Here is a 22,327-nt window from a genome sequence, read left to right as displayed (position 1 = left end):
CCCGCGAGGCTTCCTCCCCTAGCAACAGAGATGCCAGCTTCCCTCGCAGCCACAGCTCTACCGTCTAACCCAGGTCCACAAAGCTAGAGATCACAGGTCTCGGTTTTGTATTACCAACAGTGTTTATATGACTGCCATTTTAGAACACAAGGAGGGCTGTTGTAGAGCGTCTACCTAGCAAGCAAGAGGCCCTGGGTTCTGCCCCAGCACCAGAAAACATCCCCTCCCCACCCCTATCCACAAGCAAGACCACTCAAGTATGCCTGGACTCTGAAGTTCCCCTGCTGGCAAGAGGGGCTGTGCTCAGCCTGTTGAAGCAGATCGTAGGAGAAGCCCTGGCAAGTCTTGATGGGGCTGCACGTGTACACAGCCTGGGGCAGGGTTACGGCAGTAGCCACTCCTGCCCTCTTCTTGGTTGGAGCAGGGGTGGTAGGGACAGCTATGGGATCTAGGAAAACGGCCAGGAGGTGGCTCCAAGGTGCGAGAGCAAAGCCAAGGGAAGCACTCCGGTTATGACGGCCACAGACTGCCCAAGGCCACACGGGAGCTGGCCAAGGCTGCCGCAGAAGGCGAGTGGCCGGCATCAGGCTGACACCGTGGCCCTGGCTCCGTGTGGACCTGGAAGCTCTGGCTCAAACAGCAGCTGCCCCTCTGCCCACAGAGCAAGGCCTCACCAGGCTCCCTACCCAGTGGCGACAGGCAGTCCTGAACACCACCTGCCCAACACGGTCCCACCTGTGAAAACCAGCTCGAGGGGCGCGCCACCTCTCCACCATGTTAGAGGGGAGGCCAGAATGAGGAGCGCTCAAGTCAGGAGCTAGGGCCCAGGAAGCCTGCGTCTCTCTCTTCTGTGGTTAAGTACGGTGTGTGTACACTGCATCCGCCCTTGTTGAATGCAGCTCATGCAAACGGCCCCTCTAGGGTAATTCGGGGTTTTCTGAACTTTGAATGAGAAGACTAGGAAGTCCACCATGGCAGACCTGAGAGGGGCGACCGGAGGACCTTAACCTCCTAACCTGCTCGTCACTGCCAGGGCTCAGAGGATGAACAACGGGGAAAGCGGAGCCGGATGGGACGTGGAAGGGGCAGCCAGGAGCAGACGCCGCCTGGGTTCAGCATTTTCCTGTTTTCCTTTTGGCAGTATTGGGGATTGAACCCAGGCCCTCATGCATGATACACAAATGCCCCACCACTGAGCTACATCCCCAGCCCCCCTTTTGAGACAGTGTTCCACTACGTTGCCCAGGCTGGCCTCAAATTTGTGATTCTCCTGCTTCAGCCTCCCGAGTAGCTGGATTACAGGTATGTACAACCGCACCCAGGGGCTGATGGACCACAAGGGCTATCTCTCAGAAATATACTCATGTGCGCGAACATGACATCTTGCATACAGCCACAGGAAACTTTTAGTAAATCTCTTTCCCTGTCTCCCCCACCACATACTGACTCAGGCTAAAATACTTCTGAGCTAATCCAAGACCCCCAGGGCCCAAAAGAACATAACAGAAAGTAATTGGTTCTAACTGGTTCCCCTGAAAGATTATTTTGAAAGCATGTTTCCACACATGCATGCATGAAAACCCCAGAAGGATCCAAGAAAAAAGGTAGAAAGACATCACTGTGGGGTTAGGAACTTAAGCCCTGCGCTGTGGGTCAGTGGACACACGCTGCCCTGCCTGGATTTTAGCTGGGTTCTGAGAACCCAGGGGCACCATCTCCCTGACGGGCTGCCAGGCCTCGGCGCCACCACTGGGGACCAGCACGGAGGCCTCTCGGGTGGCGGCTGCTAATGCACAGCAGCGTTGCAAAGCCACCCGCTGGGTCATCTCTTTACCCATGTAAAATTTAAGTGACAGGGAAATTAGAATTCTTAAGCTGAGTGCTTTAGCTAGTTTATCAGGAGAGTCAAGCGCTTCAGGGGTCAGTTCAGAAACCCACCAGCTGCCCGTCAGCCCCGTAACTCATACACCTTGTCGGACAGCAGAGGGAGGCCCCACGGGAGGCCAGCAGGCAGGGCACACGCCCTGAAGGCAGCGCCCAGCTCACAGGCCAGCGGTTGCCAGGAAGGGCTTGGAATGCCGCCGGGGGGAAGACAGAGGCTGGGGGATCTGCGGGAAGAGGGCTCCGTGGCGTCTCGAAGGGCCTGTCATCCACTTACAGGGACTTAGGACATGACAAATGTGGAAATAGGAAGAGTTCTTCCAGAATCACAGAAAGCCACAGGGTTCTGAGAGTTGAAGTGGGATGAGGAAGACTGTGTGCGCATGCCTCTAATCCCAGTACTTGGGAGGCTGGGAGGAGAAGTGGTTTGAGGACAGCCTCGGCCACTTAGAAAGGCTCTCAGCTACCTAGTGAGACCCTGTTCCAAAACAAAAAAATCAAAAAGGGCGAGGGTGTAGCACAGGAATGCCCCTGGGTTTAATTCCGGTACTCCCCCCTCCACACTGGGAGGTAGGGAAGAAAGGGGCTATTAGGAAGGGATAATTTGGTAGGCTTTCTTCTTTCACATCCTTCTAATATTCCCACCGCCTAATTATCAAACCAAAAGGTAAGAAACTGAAATCGCATTTCACAAATTGCTTTCTAGCATAACTCTAACTGTAACCTGCCCCCCTCAATGCTGCCAGTTATCTGGAATAAACAAAAACAAAAACAAAAACAGCTCAAGGACTCGCAGAAAGGGGTGCACGCTTTCACCTCCCCAACCCTTGGGTCTGAAGGCCGGGCCCTGCTTCTTCTTGGGACTCATTCATTATTTCAGGGGCGGTGTAGGCAGACTTCGGCCTCAAGAAATTCCACTGCTTGGCTACACAAGCTATTCTGGAATGCAGAATTTTTAAGAAAATGAGCAACCTTTTGATTTTTTGCACATGAAATAAAATTCCATATTTACTATTTTATCTATTTATTTTGCACACACACACACACCCCTACTCTTAAGACTCCAGAAGTCACAATGCGTACTTAAGGAGCCACACATCTGTGCTCAAGTGCACGAGCCTGCCACGCAGGGGCCTGTGGGCCGCCTGGGAGGGAGGAGGCAGGAGCCAGAGTGGCCACACCGTCCATCAGTGAGGCCAGTGATAATAAGTCTTTTAAAATGAGTGTTTGCATGGCTTAGCTACAGTTTGTTAAGATAATTTAAAAGAGGCTCAGCACCTCACTCGTGCATTACAAATTAGCAAGATGGTCAGAGTTTCCTGAAAAACTGCAGCATTTCTAGCTGCTAATTCCCCTAGCTTGAGGAAAAAACAGATCTCAACTGGACTCACAGGCTTGTGACCTGAAGCCTGAATGTTAACAAAGGCGACTCTTGACAGCAGGCTCTGAGGCTCCCTGGGGAAGTACCCTGGGCTCTACACAAGTTGGAAACTGCAGGAAGTCACTACTATCCAACTCTGCTGCAAATATAAGGATCAGCAGCTAAGCGAGGGGGTGTCTCTAGAGAGCCACCGTCCACTGACAGGTCTCTGACCCTCAGCGTGGACAGGAGCCCTGTGCACCTCCTCCCAGACTCCATTCAGCAGCACAGAGGCAAAGCGTACACAAGAGCCAAGCCGGAGAGCGCATTACCTTTGAACCATGTCTGCCACAGAGGATAAAAAGCTGTCCATGCTTTTGGAAAACATCTCTGCTCCTTTCTTAAAAAAGTTAATCTGAAAGATAGAATTGTGATATGCTGAAAATCATCTAGGGAGGGTGACTGCTGAACCCCCAGGTGTGAGGTCGACCGAGGTGAGCAGCCGGCCCGGGTGGGCCTGTCACGGCAGCTCTTATAGGATCTCTCCGGAGCCTCCACCACACGGGCTGATGGTGACCCCCAAAGTCCCAAGTGCATCTGTAAAACACGCAAAATGGAGTCTAGCTATCTTGCTGAAAGCGGTATCAGGAATAATGTAGGTGCCTAGTACATACCAAGTGTTTCAATAATTATGACTAATAATATCTGAAATTACCAGCAGCATTTTTTCTTATTTGAATTCTAAATAGTAAGTTTTTTGAGGTCTTAGTTACCTTCTTATCTTTAACACTAAAGGTGACATGTGACAGATGCCCAGCACCAGCAAGAACGGACGAGCAGCTGGTATAGCGCGGCATGAGGCATGTACCTCGCCTCGAACGCCACCACCGGGCTGACCAAACCTCTCATGAGCCATTTGCAACTGAATGCGTGCTGGATGTATGCATGGATAGATGTATGGATGGATGGATGCACGGAGAACCTGGCAGAGATGACACTGAGGGAGAACTTGGCTAACGACCTTTAAAAGCCTCTTGCAACCTGGGTGTGGTGGTGCACACTTGCAATCCCAGCATTTGGGAGGCTGAGGCAGGAGGATCATGGTTTGTGGACAGCCTCGGCTACTTAGTGAGGCCCTTTGTGATTCAGTGAGACCCAGTTTCAATATAAAGAATAAAAAATAGGGCAGGGGGTGTTGCTCGGAGGTCAAATGCCCCTGGGTTCCATCCCCAGACCCCACAAAGAAAAAAAAAAAGTCTCTTCCAAACTGGGTGTGGTGGTGCACGCTTGTAATCCCAGTGTTTGGGAGGCTGAGACAGGAGGATCCCGGTTTGCTAACAGCCTCAGCTACTACGTAGTGAGGCCCTTTGCAACTCAGTGAGACCCTGTTTCAAAAGATAGAATAAAAAACAGGGCTGGGGTGTCTCTCAGAGGAAGAATGCCCTGGGTTCCATACTCAGCACTACAAAAAAAAAAAAAAAAAAAAAAAACACTTTCTGACCTTGACACGAGAAAGGTTATGTACATGAAGGAGGCGGCAGGCCCCAGCACTGTGGCCGCTCCACACAGGTGAGGCCCTCCTGCTCCCCGGGGCTCTGTGATGGACGCCTTCGCTGCCCAGGGGGGAGGGGCCGTGGATGGTCCAGTTTGGAAGTGGAACTGCTCCATCGTACATGTCTGCTGCTGGAGGGAACAGCTGCAAGCCCAGGTCCCGAAGACAGAGCGGAAATTCAGTGCGGTCATTCTCATGTGTCACCCAGCTTGTCTGTCTGCTCTAGAAGCTTGCTCTGCCCTGGTGGTGGGCAAGAAAACCTACCTCGCACCCCGAGGAGGCTGCTAGGCGATACCGGCAGGGTTCTAATGGCCTTCCTTCTACTCCCCAGACACCCCGGGAAAGCATTACGCCAAGGTGCTTGGTCATCACAGAGTAGAAACAGACGACCAGGATGACCCCAATGCGAGGGGATGCGTGTGCCACAATCTCTGCATTACACGGAGGTCAATACTGCAAGTGCCATTCTGAGTCTCTGAGATGTCAAATATCAAGATGACACTCATCACTTTAGTATCACTCATCTGGTGAGCGTTCTACATTCCTAAAGGCTTTCCTTCCCTGGCCCGACCTCCAAAAACAGCCTGGAATTTTACTCTGAGTATGGCTTAGCTCTTCTGTTAGGACGCATACAAGACCTGGGACAAGGGCTTACATGAGCCCTAAAAAATCGGATGAATGGAAGATACTGGCTTCACTGCCACACTACCTAGCACTTACCCTGTGGATGCTAGTACATTTTTATGTGCTCAAGAGCCTGAACACAGATTACAATCCTTACTTTGCAGGCATCAGGACTGGATTGTGATTTGATTGCAAACCTGTTTAACGAGGAGAAGAGCAGGCTGACGTGGCGCCTAGACACCTCCATACGAGTGGGTGGTGCCGATAGAAGCCCGATTCGGTCTCCACCAAATAGGTGCCGGTGAACAGCAGGAGTGCGGTGGCCACGCCATCAGCTAATGAAGGTGGGCGCGCCCTAAACTGGACTTCCCAGGACCGACAAGGGAGAGACACGCCTGACTCATCAAGACTCAGCATTGCGGGACAAGAGGCTCATCCAGAGAAGGTCTACAGGAAGGGACTGATGGGCCTTATATCCTGAAATCTGGTACCGTTCACACGAACAATACAATGTACCATCAGCACTCAACACTGCGGCCCAGCAAGGACGGTACACTCGGTCTGCTCTCCGAGGCCCAGGTGACGCCGTACCCACAGACTCCTCTCGTGACCAGTGACACTAACTTAAAAAGCCCAGGCTGGGAGAAATGGTTTGGTCCTTGACCAGGAAAGAGAGTTGAATCAGCTGGCAGAAAACCCTCCTTAAGGCTTTATGGGGACCTTCCACACCCCTGGGTGATAAGCCGGCTCTCCAGACCAGAGCAGCAGCTGCTTCTAGGAAAACTGGACCAGGCTGGGCTTTCAATCCAATCAGAGACCAAGAGCCATGCAGGCCCCTCCCCACGAGAAGCTTGGGATCCGTCCCGCATTTCCTGAACATATGGCCTCACGTGTCCAGCTTACGATAGTTCAGCCTACCAGGAAGTGCTCCCAAGTGCTGGGTCCCAGGAAGTGTCCAGGGAGGCTGTGCCATCTGTTTTGTTCTCTGGCGGTATTTTAGCTTTTCCTAGATGCTATCTCAGGCTTTCTCCCACAAGGAAGGGGCTCCCCTACCTGTCCATGGGCGAAGCCTATCATGGGCTCCATCATGGCCATCCGCTTGCGGTACTGCAGCGCGTTGAGGGCACAGTAGTACTGAAGGGACGACAGGTGTTGTTTCCGCCGTGCAGCAGCCACCTCCTTCCCCACCTCAGCCTTCACCTGACGAAAAGAAGAGGGAGCGCGTCAAGCTGTGTGCTAGTTGGGACAATTCTGTAAGAGCACGCAACTTCAAATCATGCGCATCGTTCTTATTAACCACCTGTGTGACAAATACAAGAGCAGACAGGTGCGACTCCACCTCGACTTCACGTAATAGCCCAATAAAAAGAGCAAGGCAGCAGCAGCGGGACCGCGAGGCTGCACAGAGGCAGGGCAGACTTCCTCCTGGCGGAGGCACTGCGCCACGACCCTCTAGAACAGTATCAGCAGCCACGGAAAGCCACAGGCACCAGGTCAGTCACTGAGACTATTCCAGGGAAATCATCTAACAGAAGCAAAAGGCTGTATGAAAATATCTAATATTATCCATCACAGCAAAACATCCTGACTGCTGGAGAATCAGAGGCGGCACCTGGGCAAGGAGCTCGAGTCACCCAAAGGACGCGAGTTAGACTACCTGACGAGGGCCCGAGCAAAGTCAAGACAACTGTGTGATTGCACGTCCACGGCGGTTCTGAGCTGGAGCTTGCTAAACCCGCTAAAGCTAGCATGGGGAAAAGGAGGTCTACTTAAGAGATCTGAGATAAGTAGTTTTAAAAGTCTTAGGAATCTAGCTGGGCGTGGTGGCGCACACTTGTAATCCCCGCGCTTGGGAGGCTGAGACAGGAGGATCGCACAGGTTCGAAGCCAGCCTCAGCTACTCAGTGAGGCTTTCAGCAACTTAGTGAGACCCTGTTTCCAAATAAAATATAAAAAAGGTCTGGGAGTATAGCCCGGAGGTAGAAAGCCTCTGGGTTCCACCCCCAGTACCACAAACACAACAAAAGCCTTAGGAATCTATAGGAAAAAGAAATAAATTCATTAGCTTCCCCAGTGCCACAAGAGGAAGACATGAAAGGAGCGTAAGTAAACAAAGTGAGACCCACCCGTGAGGCAGCTCACCTTTTCATTCTCCTTTTTTTTGGGCAGCTTGCTATACTTTGCCATTGAGATGTCATGCTCTAGAAAGAAAAAGACATTTGAGCATCCAGGAAGGTGGAAAGGAGAACATAATTCAGTGTACACACACACACACACACACACACACACACAGGAAGGTGGAAAGGAGATCATAATTCAGTGTACACACACACACACACACACACACACACACAGGAAGGTGGAAAGGAGATCATAATTCAGCGTATATATACACACATACACATACACATACACACACACACATACTCACACTCATACACATATATACACGTGCTCATTACACAAGAAAGGAAGGGGCTTACCGCTACTGGCGAGTCCGAACAGATCCTTCAAAGTGCTGACTTCTAAAGGAGAGAAGAGAAAACAGCACAGAGTAAAGACCCCCCCCGGGGGGGGCTCTGCTCTTCTCCCTGGGAAGATGTGCGATGCTCAGCCCGCACCCTTGCCTCCCCTTGGGCCTCCGCTCTCAGGGCCGGGGCCTGGATCTCTGTCCTCACTGAGGACATACCTGCCTGCTGGGGCGTGGGCAGGCGGCAGTGGCGGCCAGGTGCTTGTTGTGTAAACCCAGAGGATAAATGTAAGTTCTGGTTCTTCAGCCTCAAAGGAAAGTGTCCTAATGCACCTTTCCTCAGAACACAGTCAGGACACACCCGGGACCCAGAAGTCCCTGTTGTTGCCATTTTAACATTTCAGTAACGTCGCCACTGGGCAAAGGCGCACACCCGGCTCACTAGGCTAGTGAGAGGCTGTGGCACAGCCTGGTGTATCTTCTTACTACAAGCCAACCATGACCGTTACCCCACGGACCCAAGACCAGAGCAGAGGTCACCGAGAGCAATGGATGGTCATGGTTTAAATCTTAAAAACGCAGGGACAGACACGTAAACGAAAGCGGCACTTCCTAGATTCTAGCGCGCTTCATGCCTACTTTGTCAAACCTGGCAAAGCACTTCCCATCCCCTACGCTATCCTTCGGCTTCCTCCAGCTCGTCCGCACGTCCGCACGCAGCCCTTACTCTTCGGGAAGCGAGGCTGCTGCCGCCTGCCCCCCTTGCTGTTCTCTTTCTTTCCCACTGTCTGCTTCCTGTTGGAGCAGGGTTTTCTCATGCTTTCACCTATCAGTTGTAACTAGCGTCCCTAGTATCTCTTGTGTTCTCGTCATTCAGATTATGTAGTTGGGGGAGAAGTGGGGAGAGACAATGCAATGCAGGCTAAAGCTCCCTGCTCAGCAGATGGACGCAGATTCCAATCTGGTTCTGCTGCTGAAGCCAGTATGCACTGGGCCAAACACTTCAAATTGTATGTTTTCGGGTCACCAGAAAAGGACAATTTAGCTTTTTTCAACAGATTTAGCTTTTTTCAGATTTTTTTTTTTTTTTTTTTTTTTTTTTTTACTTCTACTGAGCAGTTCTGTTCTTTTAATGATTTGCTTTCTGACAGCCTTGGAGTTTGCTTTCTAAGTGATTTCCCACACATTCCAAATGACTAAAAATTTTAGAGAAAATATTTTTTAAAAAGCACCCAATGGGGCCTTCAGTTAGGATGGGAAAACCCGTCTATGATGCATTAAGCAGGTTTGGGCTTTACGTGCATACAGATGAGCAACAGTGTGCATGGAGGCTTCTACCACCCTGAACCCCATTAAGGTGTAAGACCACAACGCACCGATGCAAAAATGTAAAAAAGCAATGAAATTCCTCCAATGAACATGACTCTTTATATAAGCTAACTGACGTATTATTATTTTTACTTATTAGGTTTTAAGGACTGTCAAATGCCTTGGGTAGAGTTTATACCGGCTCTTCCATGGTCCCCAGGCTAAAATTAGTGTACCTTTTCTGCCTAGAAAAAAAAAAATTAAGATTATATGATTTTGTTTGTTTATTTTTGTAGTCTAGGGATTGACCCAGGGACATTCTACTTCTGAGCTACACTGTCAATAGATTTTTATTTTTTATTTGAAAACAGGGTCTCACCAAGTTGCTGAGAGCCTCACTAACTTGCTGAGGCTAGCGTTGAACTGTGAACCCCTGTTTCAGCCTCCCAAGTACTGGGATTACAAACATACATAACCACGCCTATATGAAAACAGATCTTCTAGTACTTGGTTGGGTTTTTTATTTTGGTCGGAACTTTTTATATGAATATTATTCAAATATAATTCTTTACTAAGTAATATTTTCAATAAAATAAGAATAGGATAAGCAAGTGCACCGCCCTGGGTTCGATCCCTAGTCCAAAAAGACCCCCTTTAAAAAAAAAATAAGAATAGGATAAGAAAATTTGGATTCCCCTTTCTAACATCAAATAACTTTTTCAAGATTATTCTTTTTTATATTTATTTTTGAACTACTTCAATATCTAAGAGATATGAAATTACTCTGAAGTTTTATTTTAGTTGAAGAACCAAAATTAGCCCAAAAGGCCCCTAGGCTCTCTGAGCCACTCAGATCCCCCCAGATCTGGAGCCCTGCACAGAGAAAGCGGGAGTCCCCACCCTGCCCTCCCCGCTCCTGGCCTCCCGACATGCCAAGGCACTGAGGTTTTCTAGCAACGCCATGCTCTTACTCAAGGCCCCAACTTGTTACATGCCTCAGCATCACTGTGTACTTAGTAAGTACTTATATCACTGGCAACCCAGCTCCGAGATCATCTTCTCCAGGAATCCCACCCAAGGACCCCAGTCCTGAAAGGCAGCCCCGCCTTTCTCTGCTCCTTCCATTTCTGTACACCTCTGCCCTGGGCCTCATCACACGAAATTGCGGTGGTGAGTTTCCTCGCTTGTCTTATCTGCCTGTGACCTCCTTCAGCTGCCCCAGGAGCACGGTGGGGAGTCAGTGAAAGTTTCCTAAATGGAGCCACGCAAAAAGCAAGGCATTTCTCAATGTTCCATGCACTTGATACGATCCGTGCAATCATTACTGTTCACTGAATTCAATTTGAAAGTAACCGCACTGAACTCAGAGACATTACCTGTGAGATCTTTTTCTCGAAACTGTATGACAGGTAGAACCATTGTGTCTGCCAACTGCTTAGCCAGCTCTGTATGGAGAACATTAAGCTGAAAGATAAAGAACTCTCTTGAAGAAAATCATCTACATCATTACTGGCATGGTCCCACTTTACCAAGGGGTCCCACTGAACACTTCTATGTGGTGAACAGCTCGGGGAGACCTCCTTAGCAAATAAAGAGCCTGGGAGGGCAGCACGGAATGGAGGCCTAGAGGTACTAAGAACAAACAGCAGGCGGGTGGGGCATCGGTGGAGCTTGCTCAAGGCGTCTCCGAGCCACAGTTAGTCCTGGTTCACTGTGCAAACTTGGGCTCAGTGTGCTCGCTGCGGCCACGCCCGCTGGAGAAGGCAGTGCTGCGCTTGCTGGCAAGTCCACGCGGCCACCTCACCAGGCCACCGCCGGCTCTCACTGGCTGAAGTCACACCGGGCTTGCTGGGAACCCACTAGCCCTAAAACCACAGCCAGCAGTAGGCCTGGCATCAATCTGGAGAGAGCACACGCCCTACGGAAGCGGAGGCCGGGCTGCGGGCCTCTCCCCTCCAGAAGCGGGCTTTCCAAGAACAAGACGCCTATTCGACTATGACGCCCTCTCGGGGTCACTTCAATAGCTCTTGAAGTTTTCTCTGCCTCCTCAACGGCTTCCTGCATCCTATCTTAGGGGCCTAGAAGAAATAAAATGGTCAACACAGTGCTGCCATTCTGGGAATATTTTGTGTTTAGTTCTCACCCACTCTGTGAGTTAGGAACTTATTGTAGCCATTTTACAGACAGGCGAGTGACTCTCCAGATCCAGAGCACAGAAGCGGCACAACCGGTAACCACAGCGGCTGGGATCTAAGCGTGTGCCCGTCCCCTGTGCCCTGAGGCCCGGGGTCTGTCCCTTGCTCACAGGGCTGCCGAGGCGCCATGGGTTTGGTAGTGTAGGCACGAGAAAGGACCACCGTGGCTGGGATGCCTGCAGGGGCACATATTCCCGGGCATCCTGGAGGGCGTTTGGAAAGCCAGAACCCGATCACTCCTGGAGTGAGCATGTGAGAAGGCTTCCTCCTGCAGAGACGCAGCCACACACCCGCATCACCCCGCACACATCCCTATGGTCTAGCCTTTGGGATGGCAGCTGCCGAAGGTCAAGCTGCTAGTGCTCTCCTAATCTCTCCATTCAGCAGCTCCCCTGCGGGAAGGTGTACAGATGGCCATTAAGTACCCCCAGGACGGAAGGTGTTCAGTGGGGCTCTTCAGGGAATTTCAGGGAGAAACTCACCATTTTCACTAACAGTTAACCGAATGGTCATGGACAAGTACACCTGCCACGTGCAGGGCTCTGCGCTCAGCGCTCTGATGGACATGAAAGAGGCTGTCCCGCCGCTGGCACTAACAGCAAAGAAGCCAAAGCGCAGGACGTGACCTGGCTTGCCAGTGGTGATCCCTTCAGGAACGGCAAATTCCCTAGCTGGTTGTTTCCTTCCCGATTTCTTCCGAAGGATCTAGAGGTTTGGATCATCAACCTTGCACTGCAGGGCTCTGAGATGGATGAATCATAACTTCTAACCTCTCCCCACACAGAAACAAGCAGCACGTGGTCCCTGTGCGGCTACTGTGAGGGTAGGTGGGACGCGAGAGAATCCCCCGAGAGCACCCAACACACACCCTGGCGTTCATCAACAATGAGCCTGTCTCAGGGACTCCGAGGGAGCGTCCAGAAAGAAGCCTTGCCTTCAGGGAAACCTCCGCACAAGGAAGTCTTATACGAAAGATCTTGTACTAAAACGCCCTATTAAGAGAAGCCACACAAACCTCTCCTTTGGGTTGGGTTATTCTTTAAATTCAGAGTCAAATTACTTACTTTGAAGATTTTTCAACCTGTTGGGGCCCAGGCAGAGAAAACAACCTCAAAAGCTACTCTCTTCTTCCCAGATGTAGGCCCCGCCGGCTAACCACACTGCTTCCTTGGGTCTCTTGAGACCAAGCGGCTTGTGTGACGCTCCTTACAGGGCCAGCCTTCCAAGATGCCTCACTACTACCTAGAAAATCACACTCCCATCCTTTGGGAATGTTTCACTCCCCACCAAGAGACCCGCCAGTGCTGCCCAGAAAAACATGGCTGTGAGTAAATATTTCCACTGGAAGTCTTAGTTCCAGGGTTCGGGCAACCGGCCACATCGCCTAGCAACTCTTCCACTCAGAACGCACACGCCTTCAGCAGGTGCATCTGCTCTTCTCTCCAGGTTATTTATTCACTGCGATTGAGACTCCTCCTCCCCACCTTTCCAAAATCACTTTGTGCTCCTCTATAACTGCATATAACTGCATTCTCTACTTACCCTGCACCCATTTTAACACACACTTTGAAGAGCCACAATAGTGGGTGTGATACTGTGACATAATGGAAAACATCTCTTGGTTCCTGCCCCCAATTCCAGGCATAGAACTTATCATTTCCTTGGGGCAGGGGCGCTGGGAGCATCTTATTCTAACATTTGGTCTTTGGCTCCAGTTCCTGGCACCATAATACTTAGAATTTCCTGGGTGATAGGACTGTCTTTTGTTCTACCGACCAAGGTAATTCTTGGTGGGCTCCGGGATGGTGCTGGTCACCAGAAAGATCGAGCCACATAAAAAGTTTGGAACTTCAGCCCACCCACAGTTTCCAGGAAGGGGAGAGGTGACAGAGAGTGAGCTAACAATCCATCATGCCTACATGATGCAGCTGCCACAAAAATCTCTCAACCACAAGGTTCAAAGAGCCTTCAGGTTGCTGACTACATGGAGGTGCTGGAGTGGTGGTGCTTGCTTATGTACCACTCCATCTCCCTGTTCATCTGATTCCTTTTTTATGTAACTGGTAAACATGTTTCCCCGGGTTGTGAGCCATTTGAGCAAATGATCGCACCCTGAGAAAGGGTCAGAGGAAATCCTCTGTAGTGCGCTGAATTGTGACTCCCTCCCCAGGGTGCATAAATATTTGGAAACAGTGTCTTTCCAGAATAATGAAGGATCCTGAAGTGCGATCACCCTGAATTTTCCATGTGGGCTGGAAACCTAACCTCAAGCACCCTTAGGAGACACAAACACAAGAGGAGAAACGTGGCGAGTGGCGTGAAGTCCGAGTCAGAGCCTGGAGCGACGTTGCCACAGGCCAGGAGCACGTGCGCCACAGTGCACAGGCAGGGGCTCTGCAGATGCCCTCACCTCGCCTCTGGCTTCCAGAACTCTGAAGAGCACATCTTTATGCTTAAAGCCATCTAGCTGTGGTCGTGAGAAACTGATACGCCCTCTTTAGGAAACTGAAATCTTTCTTTTGTTTATGTATGTCAAAGCTTCCCCCCCTCAAACTACAAGCAAATATAAGAGTGTACAGCCTCTGATGAAGTGAACCTTGGATGATCAACACGTTGAAGTGTCTTCTCAGATATTTAAGTAGATAGTTAAAAATGGAGCTGGGCCAAAATGAAGATGAAAGAAAATTAAAAATGAATAAAAAAATCTCCCACATTGCTATCTTACCTCATCCACCACTTTGGAAAAATAGTGGAGCGTGGAAATTACTTCTTCATCACCTTTTCCAAGAGCAAAATTCTAAGACAGAAGAATAAAATAGCCAGGTGTTAACTGAAGGTGGAGACTCAGCACTGGTGCGTCTCCTCAGAGCACTACCCTCTGCAGCCACTTCCTTCTTCTCTGAGGGCAGGTCCTTCACAGAGTCCAGTGGAGAAAACCAGAGCCTCCGCTCTGTCCTGCCCCGGTGCACACCCAGCGCCCCTCCTGGCCACTGCTCCCCTGGTCACCACCCTCTGTCTGAACATAACCGCTCTAGTGAGTGTTTAGATCCTGAAACTGTTAGTGTTGGTTCCCTTGGAGTCCCCCGGACACTGTGACCCCTCAAGGCAGCTGGACTATCTCTATGGGCTCATTAGAATACTTCATGGCCATCTGGGATGGTCACCAGTTAAAAATTATCAGTGGGAAAGAAAAGAAAGAACAAAGCAATATTTAAAAAAAGCACTGATGGAGAGAGAAAGGAAGGAAGGAAGGAAAAACGAAAGGAGGGAAGGGCGGGCAAGTTTCTAAAGACTGCCTTTGGAAAATTCTTTTTAAAACAGCTGCTTTAGAGAGACCAGAGGAGAGCCCTGCACACCCCATTAACTATCAAGTTACCTGTTTTTCATATGCCAGCAGTTGCTTAGAAAGCTGTTGGGTGGCCAGGCACATTTCGTTCTGTAAGGAGAAGAGAAAAGCAACATTTGTCCAATGCAAAGAGTCACTGAAAAAGGCCATCTCAGAGCATCTTGTAAAGGCAGTGTGCGTGCGTGCCTGGTAAATGATAAAATATTTTGTTTGGGAATTATTTGGAAAACAAGACCATGAAAAATCAAAAGATTAATGCTTGCTTTTTATTTAAATCCTTTATAAATTAGTCTTTCTGGTTCTTCAGCCAATAAACAAATGTGGCGAGCAATTTTGGAATGTGCTAAACATTCAGCAAAGACGCAGTCGCTTGTCCTCATGGATTTATTGATGAAGCAGACATTAAAAACCCGGTCACGTGTGTGATGGGAACTGCAAAGGAAAAAGGCCGGATGTGCTGGGAGGCAGTGACCGGAAGACCTCGATGGCCTCTAAGGAAGAGATATTGTGAGCAGGCCCTGCAGGAAGCCCTGGAGCGGGTCATGGAGCGAGCTTTCCAGGAGGGACCGCACAGGGAGCAGCACGGCCTAGCCAAGAGCCACGCGGCAGGTGTGGGTGCAGAGAGGCACAGCTGGCAGCGCAGGCCCAGATGTGGCCCCTGCAGCTGCAACGGAGTGAAGCAGCTACTGACCTCGAGTACCAGGTCATCCAGGATGGGTGGCCAGAAGCACAGCCAAACCAGCTCCCAGGAAGCCCGCGGAGGGCTCTGCTGTCTCCCAGCCGCGGTGCCCTGGAGGCCTGTCTGTGCCACCTGCACCACCCACGTGCCTCTCCTCCACTGACTCCTCTATCTCTGGCCATACAACAGTTCCACCACCAACACAGCCAGCCGCCAACGCAGCCAGCCTCCACTATGCTGCTCTCCAGACTCAGGGCTTTCCCAAGATACGCCGGAGCTAAGGCGAGGGCTGAGCAGGTAAGGCGAGGGCACTGGCTGGCCTCCTGGCCCTGGGCCTTTACCTACTCTCTTCTCTAGGGTTGCTGTTCCTTTAAGGCAAGTCCTGAGCACTGCAGGAGCTCGCATTACTTTTTATAGGCCCATCAGGGAAAGACCTCACTTCTGAGGGTAACTTCTCTGCAGACAAGTGGCCAAACTCTTCTCTGCCTTCCCCACCTGCCCTAAGTGTTGGGTATGCACAACCAGGAAATGTGGTTCTCTCCCTTATTCTGCAGGAGAAAGTGAAATCAGAGTCCCCAGCTTTGGCACCCTGCCGGTGCACTGTCCTTTCAAAACACCACAGCATCAGCCATGTGGCCATGAAGACTGCCCGGGGAGGGAGTCTGGGACCGCAGGACGGTTCCCAGCACAGCAGGAGCTGAACAAATGCTCCATGAATGAATGATGAGGAAGGCTAAAAATTCTAGAATCAAGGTGAAGGGGAATTACTTCCTAACTACAAATGAAGCTCCAGGAATGGGGCAGTGAACTGCAAAGGCCAGAGGGGGCGCTGTTGAGCACCTTCAGCAGTTTTTTTTTTTTTTTCAGTACTGAGGATGGAGCCCCGGGGGCATTCTACCTCTGAGCGACATCCCCAGCCTTATTTTTTATTTATTTTTATTATTTATTTATTTATTTATTTTGGTGGCACTGGGGTTCCTGGAAGCCCTTCTACCTCCGGGCTACACTCCCAGACCTATTTTTACATTTTTCATTTTGGAAACAGGGTCTCCTAAGCCAGCGCGCGCGGCTGGCTTCGAACCTGCATGATCCTCCTGTCTCTGCCTCCCAAGCGCGGGGATTACAAGCGTGCGCCACCACGCCCAGACTTATTTTTTATTTTTAAATAGGGTCTTCAGCAGTTTTAACCATGGAAGTGCACAGGATGGAGCCCTCACCCACACGCTGTGCTGCTGCTCTGCCGTATGGAAAGTCCCTCCTCCCCTCTGGGTGAGCAGCGCTGGGCTTAAGAGAGTTTTTTTTTGTTTGTTTGTTTGTTTTTTTGAGATACCCTGGCATCTGCCTGAGGACAGTACCTTGTGGAATAAGATTTGCACACCCACAGAATCATTATAATAGTTAACATTTACGGAGCACGTAACTCATGACACTACATTCAACACATTCCATGCCTCTCCTCATTGAATGATAACCCTGCCGAGCAGGCTCTAATTATTAACTTAACTTTACAGATGAAGACACTGAGGCAAGGGAGGCTAAGCCTCTTGCTAAAGTCACACAGCACGTCAGTGGCAGGACGAGGGTGTGAGTCTGGGTCTATCCTATTACAGGTGAGAAGGCCTGTGCTTACACGGGGTCTGCAAGCTTCTTCTGCAAAGGGTCCCGGGCTGAGAACTCAGGTGCCACGGATACCCCGCTGTGTGTGTGTGGGGGGGGGGGAGAAGGGCATCGCACGCAGCACGCAGTCGCTGCTTTCCACAATGACTTTGTACAACTGGACTCAGCCAAGTCTGTGCTAGAAACACCTTATGAAAATGCTGTGTTTTCACAGGTGTGATCTTTGGGGGATCAGCCACACTTCAAGTGGCTGTCACCTGCCCAGGACAAGGCACATCCCGTGAAGCCTCTGGATGGGCCCACTTTAATCTGACTCAGACTTAGTCTCCAGCACACGGAGGCTTTATGAGATGCTTTGCCCACATCATCTGAGGAGCCCACACCCTGGGAGGACGGCCCCTCCCAGCACGCATCCCCACAACAATGCTTGCAAAACTGGAGCTCGGGCGGAGCGACGCGTCACCAGGACAGCTGCTGACACCGAGGATCTTCTCAGGACTCAACAGCACCGTCAGGGTTTCCCACACATCATCACATTTGCTCCTGACAGTGCACCCAGGGTTACTGTTCTTACTCCCATTTTACGAATGAGGATACTAAGGATAAATCTGCAGCTTGGTTAAAAAAAAAAAATCACATGACTAATAACCGGCAAGGTATTCAATGTAGGCCTTTCAGACCCAACACCTAAAGTCCAAGTTCTTATCATTATGGTATTTGGTCAAGCCTAAAACTGTAGCTAGTTAACACTCGGGTGGGCAGGACTCAGAGGGCCTACAGGCATGAACACAAATTGCATACTTTTCTAGCTATAGTCCGGCAAAAGAGGTGGCCAATCCCATTCTAAATGGAGTCCCATGTTTTTGTCTTTTGCAGGGCACCCCTGCCCTGCACACTCTTCAATGCCCTGGAAGGGCTCTCAGGCTACAGTCTCTACTCCTTGCTGCTTCATAAGACACTGGAAAAAACAAGCCAGGGCTAGGGTGTGGCTCGGTAGCTCCGCACCTGCTCGGCACACACACAGCCCTGGGTTCCATCCCCAATACCACAAAAACCAGAAGAGCTGGTGCAGGTTTGTGGACAGACCCTCCTGTGTTAAAGAGCCTCCCACGGCTGTTGCCAAGGCAGAAGGACGAGTGGTTAGCAAGCCCGACAGGAAATCTGAGCTTCTGGCAAGCCAGTGTTTACCTTGCTGTGGACAGGGAGCTTACTAACTGCGGCAGTCACCTGAAACCACCTAGAGGCCCCTGTGGGCAGCAACCTCCGTGGTGCCTATGAATGGAGAGGCTGGGAGTCAAAGTCACGATACAGACATCTGCTCAGATCCAAAACAAATATGTAGCTGGGCATGTGGCCCACGGCCAAGGGGCTGCAGGCCAAGCTGGGCACTTGGGCTGCAGGGTCAGGAGCCATCGAGGCAGGATGTGCACAGGGAGCAGAAAGCGGAGGCCAGACGCTGCACTTGTGGGAGGCCTGCTGAGGGCTTTGTCTTGGAGGCTTTGGGGAGGCACTGACAATTCAGGCAGCAAGATGACCATATCAGATATTTGTGGGAGAAAAACACTGTGCTGCTGAAGAGGGAGAAAAGCACTGAAGGAGGAGAACAGATGATGAAGACCTGGCAGGAGACCCTCGGGACAGTTGAGTAGGGTATAAAAGAGTCTGAGCCTGAGTCACAAGGGGCCACAGAGATGCTCCTGAGGCAGAAACAATGGGATGTAGTGAGTGGGAAGGGGAGTCAAGGAACACCTGGTCACATGGGGGACGGTACCTTGTTTGGGAACTGTGGGGGCAGAGGGGTGGGATGGCAAAATAGTGTCCAGTTGGGATGTGCGGACTTTCAGGTGGACAGGTCCCACATTCAGTCCTTCATTCAACACATACCTCAAACAGAAGGGGCCAGGCACATGCTGGACGTGGGGGACGAAGACAGCCTGCTCTCTGGGAGCTCAGAGCTCACAAAGGGTTCAGAAATCCTCCCCGCTTCACCGGAAGTGATCTGCCCCTCAAGCCCACATGGCATCTGGGCACACACGCAAAGGGCACTCCGGCCAGGAAGGTACAAGAGGAGGTACGGGGCAGTGTCAGAGACACTTTCTCAGTCTCAAAGGCCAGGAAGATGTGTGCAAAGGGTTAGTGGGGATACGTGGCAGGGCCTCTGCTGCCAGCTGTGGAGACCAGTGTGTCGCAGTGAGCACAGGCTTTGGAGTAAAAGACCTGAGGTCAAGTGCTGCTTCTGCCGCTCATCAGCTGTGTGACCTTGGGCAAGCTACACGACCTCTCTGAGTTCCCACATCTGTAGATACATACCATAACAGTCCCACTCCATTTCTTGCAAAAACTGAATGGGGTAACACACCGGGGAGGCCGAGCCTGAAGTGCAGGCTTCTAGGTGCCTAATACATGGAAGATGCCGTTTTTACCGTGAGAGCCTGTCTGCCGCTCCCTCCCCTATCATGGATGCCCGCAGCTCTTTTCATTTCTTAATAGATGCATTAACTTGTTTGGCTTGGTATCTATGTATATCATCATTTAAAAGTATTTTCCTCACTATTACGCCAAATTGAAGCATACGTCTCTTCAAATTACGTTACCCCTATTTTCTCTGACTGTCTTTACCCCAATTTGAAAATACACCATTTCCACCAACAATTTGGGCCTTTTGGATCAAGAGGTTAGGGTTAGAAGTGGTGTGTGTGCATATATAACTTTGGATCTTGCAATTTACCAACAAAAGTATTTTTTGTTGTTGTTGTTGTTGGGACTGGAGTTCCTGGAAACCCTTCTACCTCTGGGCTACACTCCCAGACCTATTTTATACCTTTTATAAATTTGGAAACAGGGTCTCTTAAGCCAGCACAGCGGGCTTCAAACCTGTGCAGTCCTCCTGTCTCCGCCTCCCAAGTGTGAGGATTACAAGCGTGCGCCACCATGCCCGGCCCAACAAAAGTATTTAAAGAAAAGAATAAAAAACTTAGGATGAATTTTTAAGTTCAGCTGTTCTACACTCCAAAAGGTTTGGTTAGGAATCACTGCAGAGCTGGGCGTGGTGGTGCATGCTTGTAATCCCAGCATTTGGGAGGCTGAAACAGGAGGATCATGGTTTGCTGACAGCCTCAGTTATTACTTAGTGAGGCCCTGTGCCTCACTAAGTGAGTAACTCAGTGAGACCCTGTTTCAAAATAAAGAATAAAAAATAGAGCTGGGGGGGGGTATAGCTCAGAGGTAGAATGCCCCTGGGTTCCATCGCCAGTACCACACACACACAAAGGAACCATTGTAGAGTCAGGTGTGGTTGGTGGTGCACCCTGAAATCCCATACTTGAGAGGCTGAGACAGGAGGATCGCAGGTTTGAAGCCAGCCTCAGCAATTTAGTGAGATCCTGTTTCCAAGTAAAAAATCAAATAGGGCTGGGGTGTCGCTCAGAGGTAGAAGGCCCCTGAGCTCAATCCCTACCTCCCCCTTCCCACACAACAATTGCAGAGGAGATATGCTTATTTTGGATTAACCTGCTTTAGTGGAGGAAAGTGAGTCTTAATCATGATTCTCTTTAAAAAAATCCCATTTAATATTACTTATTAAAAAAGGCAAAAAGTTCTATCCAGACCACAGGCACCGACCGCAGAGGCCTGCCATCTGTCAGGGAGGAAGACAGGCCGTGGCAGATCTCATAATTCAGCCAGGGACAGCCTGCCCGCCTGCAGCCAGAAACGTCATCCCACTGGCCCCGATTCCTCAGGGCCACAGCTGGGAGGGGAGGATAACCCCGGTAAACTTTACCGTAAAACCCTAAAAAATTCTTTCTAGAAGAAATTTAAAAAAATTAAACCTCTTCAGGAAAAAGCCAAAATGATGGCAGATACATAGAATCAAAACAAGTATCAGATCAAATGCACTGAGTTTAACTGCATATGCATACTTACACATCTATTCGGAGACTAGTAGAGAGTTTTAAAATTTATTTAGACAATAGTCTGAAAAAATAACAGTGTTGTAAGAAATCTCTGCTTTGTTCATGCGTTGCAATGTATACAGTTTCTTTCATTCAAGTGGTCCACAATGGAGGATTCAGTTCCCACCGTGTGCAAAGGCACAGATGTCAGCTAAGAGACCAGATGTGACTTCAGGGGTTGCTGCTGCGCTGTGCCGAGAGCACGTAATAGCTACAGCTTTACTCCAGAGCCTAAGTCAAGTAACATGTAAACTTTCCCTCTAATAGCTACACCAAAGAACACTGCTTACAGGACTTTCTCCAGTTTTCTCACTCTTCGATTCTTTCTAAAACTAAGGGCCAAAGGACTTTCCCAGTTATCAGGAACATAAACCTAGTTTTTAAAATGTAATAATAAAATACTATATCGTGCTAAAGTTTTGTAATTTTGTTTTTAAAAACAAAATTTAAAAAACTCTATTAATCAAATTTAATATGTCAGAGTACAAAGTGTTTAATAACATGAAATAAAACCAAGAAAACATAACCTAGGAGAAACACACTTAAATGAAAACATTGAGAAGTATTACCATCTTCAAAATTACACACAGCAAGGCAAACTGATCAAAGAGTCAGAAAAGGTTTTTTTTTTTTTTTTTTAAGCTAAAAAGAAAATACAACAACCAAGCTCTCAAACAAGCCTGACAAGCCAACAGACCCGCCCAGCCAGTCGGAACACAGCTGACCGGTGACGGTCTAGGCTGCAGCACTGACCGGACGCTGTCCCCAGCCTCATCGGCAGCAGAAAATCAGGCGGGGGAAGGGTTCTGGCCCTAGGAGAACCCACGTGACAATCATGTGCTCTGAGCTAAAAGCTGGATTGCAGCCTCTTGGAATGCAAGACCTACTTAATTTTGGCAAAACGTAGTTTTCTGGCTCAAAAGAAAAAAATGCATAAAGAGAGTGTTTGTTTCAACTTTCCAAATAGATGATTCTGACAGACATGAAAAGGCAGAACAGAGATGCCGGGGAGTGGCAGACACAGCGTCTAAGTTTTGGGCTTTAAAGCCTTAAATAGGAAAGAAATCATGTAATAACAGTATTCAAGTTCCTGAAGAGCAAGCAAGTTTAAGTATAAGACCAGCAAAAAATGTTCTATTTTCCTATACAATATAAATAAGGCCTTAAATTAAAAATTAACAAAATTCCCAAAAATGTTTTACCAAAACAAGTAAAGTCACAAAATACGCACATGATTCTTTTGGATATTAAAACTAGTTCTGGTTAATAAGTTATACTTGTAAATTATTGCAGAGTTTGCAATACTGGATCAAGGCTGAGATACCTGTGTTTGTTTCTGGAT

At 49.6% G+C, this 22,327-nt stretch overlaps 1 protein-coding gene across 1 annotated transcript in view; it reads right to left on the bottom strand.

Moving 5' to 3' along the window:
- Positions 1 to 22,327, bottom strand: part of APPL2 (adaptor protein, phosphotyrosine interacting with PH domain and leucine zipper 2) — a gene marked incomplete at both ends in the record, with an annotated part of 48,636 nt that overhangs the window by 15,454 nt on the left and 10,855 nt on the right. Inside the window, 7 exons of the mRNA XM_080705622.1 lie at positions 3,574 to 3,656; positions 6,471 to 6,617; positions 7,560 to 7,618; positions 7,901 to 7,942; positions 10,572 to 10,659; positions 14,116 to 14,187; positions 14,767 to 14,826. Coding sequence (XP_080561748.1) covers positions 3,574 to 3,656; positions 6,471 to 6,617; positions 7,560 to 7,618; positions 7,901 to 7,942; positions 10,572 to 10,659; positions 14,116 to 14,187; positions 14,767 to 14,826 — 551 coding nt within the window. The remainder of the gene's footprint in view (positions 1 to 3,573; positions 3,657 to 6,470; positions 6,618 to 7,559; positions 7,619 to 7,900; positions 7,943 to 10,571; positions 10,660 to 14,115; positions 14,188 to 14,766; positions 14,827 to 22,327) is intronic.

The sequence above is a fragment of the Muscardinus avellanarius genome (assembly GCF_963383645.1).
Source record: "Muscardinus avellanarius genome assembly, chromosome: 11".
Taxonomy (NCBI): Eukaryota; Metazoa; Chordata; class Mammalia; order Rodentia; family Gliridae; genus Muscardinus; species Muscardinus avellanarius.
Note: the sequence above shows the minus strand (reverse complement) of the source record. Positions and strands in the feature narration are given on the sequence as shown.